This window comes from Anopheles aquasalis, chromosome 2 (assembly GCF_943734665.1).
Source record: "Anopheles aquasalis chromosome 2, idAnoAquaMG_Q_19, whole genome shotgun sequence".
NCBI lineage: Eukaryota > Metazoa > Arthropoda > Insecta > Diptera > Culicidae > Anopheles > Anopheles aquasalis.
The window spans coordinates 16,232,501-16,237,500 of NC_064877.1; the positions used below are offsets into that span (position 1 = coordinate 16,232,501).

A 5,000-nucleotide genomic window follows, 5' to 3' on the forward strand; every position below is an offset into this window, starting at 1 on the left:
TGTAGTCAGATCCATCTTTGCATGGTTTGCTGATGGGCACGGTGGGAGGAAGTAGTGGCAGTAAGCAGTTGTGCCGTTGTGTTACTATTGAACCCAAACGATGAGTTGATTTCTGGGACGCTCAAAACACACAGACACACACACACAGCTGTACAGAGATAGAGAGAGAGAAAAAGAGTGAAAATCAGTTACAGGAGTGAATCTAAAATGCGGTAAATTAATTGAACGATGCGGGTCTCTACGCATATGGCACGTGTCAGGAGAATGCGCGTTTCGTTACTTCGTGTAACGTGGCGGACCTGCAGAATGATGAAGCTAATGAAACTACATAATCAAGCGATCAAAGCAACCCAAGTGTAACTATCGCGGACGATGTTCATAGTAAACTACTTCTCTCTCTCTCGTATCATTCCACCACTCGCAAGCTTAGTGTTCCCCATCTCAGCTACTATTTTTCTTCGGAATAACCCATACAGGTCATAAGCATGACGGCAACACTGCGATGCGTGTGTAGTCGATGTGTCAAGACCACCATCATCGAATTCTCGCGGGAAAGTAGGAAGACACGACGACCATTAGCCCACTCTCCAACCGCATCGCACTGTTGAGTAATTAATAATGAGTTAAGGTCCAATCTTGATGTGCTCAAGTGAGAGCCGCCTGTCGTCGTGTCCCTCGCCTCGCTCCATTCGACTGCCGCCGTTCTAGGTGACGTTTTCTAGCCAAGGCCAGGGGGGGGGGGGGATCATGTTTGATTGGTCTGCGACACATTAATCCAAGTATGCGCGCGCCTGGTCGGTCGATGTTTGGTGAATCGTCGATAGAGTGTTTGCGTTGAGTATTATTGTGATTGGTTCTGACTCGTTTTCCACTGTGCAGTTAGTGCACTTGTACCTCGAAGTGTCTTAGTTTCTAAATTTAAAACATAAATATGAGTGTGAATAATCCACATAGTCACATGAAGCTGTAGAAAAACCCATGCCAAGCTGTGGTACACTTAAAGTCCTACTGGTGGCTCATAATAATGCATAGCAACGACATCATCAAATCGTTGTGAGGCCCTTAACCTTCTACGACTCTTGCTCTCTCCTCTCGTTCTTTGGTGTCTTATCGCAAATCGCTATACGTTCGTTTGGAGGCTAATAATGAAGCATTTACGAACGATTCCACGAGAATGAAACATCATATGTTGTGTCCAAGCTCAACACCCTAGCTATCTTCGCTTCCTCTGACGGTATCTTGTGCTGCGCGGTCTTATCGTCTAAGAATACGTTTGCTCCGTTGCCTCTTTCACATTCATGGTGGTACCGTGTCGGTACCGGAACGGGAGGAACGAGAGCAAAAGAACTGACAAAGGATTTGCAGTCCTACACTTGCAAACACCATCAGCGTGCGCCTGAGAATTGGGTTATCAAAAAAACACATTATTATACGCCTAGGCGTTTCGTTAACAGAGCATAGATGGCGTGCCTTAGCCGGTTGTACAAACTAGCACATAATTGCCATCCCGTGCCATGTGGAGGATGAACCAAAATGGTCATTGAAATGACTGATAACCGATAACCGTTTCCCTCCGTTGTTGCTGCTGCTGATAGGGAGAGTTTACAAGAGAAAACGGACATACGGCGAGTCTCGGTATATTTCAACGATCGAGCAGCTCAATAGTGTCCGGCAATCGCAGTCGCGAGCGACTTGACCATAAATTGGAGCTGCCTCAAGGGACGGGGAATCGTCAGCGACTATATGACGTGGGCTTGATTGCATAACATTTAGTAATCATGCTGTGTCTGACGGGAGTAGGTGAATCAATTCAACATCGCCAGATCGCTGACTCGCGCTCCACAATTCAGACGAAGCTAGAACATCCATCTTCGTGAGCCTGTTGGACAGTTAATCCCAATTCAGTTTCTTCGTTGGATCGCAGTGTTCTGATACGATGCAAAATGATTCTTTCAACAGTTTTCCAGTCCAAAAGTCCAAAGCATATTGTAGCATGGCCTCGAATAATCAGACTACATGCAACCGAACCGTTCCTCTGTCGCGGGTATGAGCGATTGGGAGGATAGGTTGTTGCGTCCGACCTGACCAACAACTGACCGGACTAGTAATCAATCAATCCAATCCGTTCCGCTCTGCTATGGCGGCGCACAGTAACGAATTTGACGCATTTCATTTGCCCGGGGACACACACGATCAAAGGCACGCCCGTTGATGAGTTTTATGGCACTTTTTCATGTTCCGATAGGAACAATAAAACGGTGAAGCGTGTGCTCCATTCCGCGTGCTTTACGGTTATTCCATTCGTGATTTCTTCTTTTGACGAAACAAAATTCAAAAGTTGTTCATGTTTAATCCATTTTCTGACCATTTCTCTTCGAAATGGTCAGTGGTTTGGGCTGATTTCGAGACAATTTAGCTCTCTTTTTCGACAGCTGAGCACAAGACGGCCATCGGTCCAATTGTTAACCCTATCTCAAGGAATAAATGTTGCTATCGTCCATACATTTAATAGTTGTAGATGATCTAAGGTGTCTTTTTGAGGGTCAAGACGTCCTCATTGCAATGGAATTCCTGAATCTCTCTTGTGCTTCAGATGGTGGCTACATAAAGCGAAACCTCTGCATCTTTGCTTCGCGAACCGCTCTGAAGCAACTCCCTTGGCATCGATTCCCTCCCCAGCTGCAATAAAATTCCATGTATGTCAATGAGAATACCTCTTTACAACATTTCGTTTCAGGCGCTGTATTGCAAGACACCGGACACGACAGACCGAAATGAAAGATTGGCGCTTTGATGCAGTTTGCTTTTGCACACCGGTCACACTACTAATTGTGTTTCCGCCGTTGGGACGACGAGCTTCACCCCATTATCTGCCTAGAATCACGGCAAAAATTGCTCAGGCGGTGAAACTAACAATGTGGAAAGACGAATCGTGTCGGCAGAGAATGAAGATGATGAAGAAGAAGAAAAAGAAAGAAAGAAAGAATGAAGGTGCCAAGAAACACAACATAATGGAAGAACGTGATCGCCGTGGACGGCAGATCTTGGCGAAAGATCGCCAAGGTAAATTATAGGCCTCCTCTGCATTGCACACTCACACCGGCACAAGCGGCACATAATAGTCATGGCCAACCAGCGCGGTGGTGTATCGCGAAAGAATGACGTGTGCATCCATCGCCCTGCTCTGTGGTGTGTGCTCGAAGGTTGTGAAACTCGGGGCGCCACTGCTGCACTGCTGCTGCAGCTCCATAGCAACGGCAGGAAACGTACCACCCGAGCGATCCTTTAGTTGATTCTGACTGGTTGGCTAGTGGGCTAGCTAGCTGGCAGACTAGTATGCTCCTCCTGTGACAACCGGATGCGAGGAATTAGCTCGATGGATAGTGGAGACCGCGCGAACTTTCGCGATGACCTCAGCTTTTGAAGGTGATTTAAATGTTGGCTTTAACAAAAATTCATTCACCGCCAACCCGTCCCCCATCCAGATGAATCTCTGTCTCGGGAGAGGGGCAGGTCAGGCGAAACAATGACTGGCTGAACGTCAAGGGTGGTGGCTCATCATCATCCGGCTCCGGAAGAGGGTGCAGTGATGGCGGGGGGAATATTGCCTGTGACGATGTGGTGTGGGTTGTGTGTGCGTTACGCATGCTGCCACGAATTAAAAAGCCGCTAACGCGGCCCGAATATGCTAGACGCCACCGCCGGTGAGATAGAACCGCAGCGTTATTTGTGTGTGTTCTGCAGAGAAGCGCCACAGCGGTCAGAATGAAGTCGTTCTAGTACCTTTCCTCTCTCTCACTCTCTCCGTCGCTTTTTACCAGCGGCATTACACCGCCGACAACCTGGCCAGCCGGGGACGGTGTGGTATGCAGTGATTGTAGTACCTTTTCTTTTTCCCCGTTTGAATCATTCTATCTGTTGGTGGTTCTTCCTCTCCATGATTGCGCGTATCATGTCCGAGCTGGTCCGTGTGGTTCACCACCAAGAGTATTCTAGGCTGACCAGGATATAGTCGGACTTTTGATGGAATTTCCCATCATCGTCATAGCGACACACATATTCGAAGTTTCCGCTCGAAACTTTATCAATCAAGAAACGGGCAAGGTTGCGGACCCGTAAAGTCCAACACTGGCAGCGTCGTACTTTCGAAAAATACCCGACCCCGACCCGCGGATGGGCCGATGGAGACGAGCAACAGCATCATGAAACCAGCACAGACCATCAGACCAACTAGAGGCATATTGTTTTCTAGTGTTGGTAGACTAAACATATCCACACCATCCATCGTAGCAGCCGCTCGAGTGGTATGGTGATGGTTGGCATGAGGCGTAGCGTGAAAGACTTTCAAATCCCTGACACCATACCCAGAGACTCTCGCGCTTCGCTCATCGCTTCTTTCGATATCATGAGCTTACTACAACCCCATCGCCATCAGGCAGCAACAGCAGCGGGAGCAATGCGGCTGTAAATTGCTTATTCAAGTGTCACTATTGCCGGGGCCATAAAGTGTACAGCGGAGTAGCGCTCGAGAACAACAGCGAACCGTCGAACGGCGGTGGGCCGGCAAGAGCGCGAAAGAAGAAAACGCCACGACGAACGAACGCCTTCTTGCTGTGTTGGCTCATCACGTACGGGGCGCGGCGTATATGAAGATGATAGGCGAGTAGCTGAAGGCATAATACATTATTACACCAAGACACCCTCCTACTCCGCCCGCCACCGGGACTCGCGTGAGCATCCTTTTCTCGAGTAGTGTGTTTCTTGAGCCCCCCCGCGCCCCCTATTCCTCACTTACGACCAAAGTCACGTAGAAACCACCCTGATCTCGAGCTCGCTAATCTCGCTAGCTCGCGCGGCCGCGCTCTTTTCCCGTCGGTCTAGGCGAGTCAAAAGTCTCGCTTTTCTCACGCGGCACCGGCCGGACCAGTTGCCAAACCAGAAAAGCAAGCCAAGCCGTGGCCTACTTACTTGGCTTCAACCGAAACCCCATCGTTGGGGTT

General features: G+C 48.8%; 1 protein-coding gene across 5 annotated transcripts in view; it reads right to left on the minus strand.

The window, feature by feature from the left end:
* Positions 1-5,000, minus strand: part of LOC126569727 (putative mediator of RNA polymerase II transcription subunit 26) — a 12,311-nt gene that overhangs the window by 5,888 nt on the left and 1,423 nt on the right. For 3 of the 5 annotated variants that reach the window (XM_050227012.1, XM_050227009.1, XM_050227014.1), the window contains exon 2: positions 1-148. This exon is cut by the window's left edge and continues 429 nt beyond it. In XM_050227012.1, the coding sequence (XP_050082969.1) occupies positions 1-15 (15 nt within the window). In that variant the 5' untranslated portion in view covers positions 16-148. Of the gene's footprint in view, positions 149-242; positions 262-299; positions 319-5,000 lie in introns of those variants that run through there. The other 2 variants (XM_050227010.1, XM_050227011.1) reach the window with 2 other exon arrangements.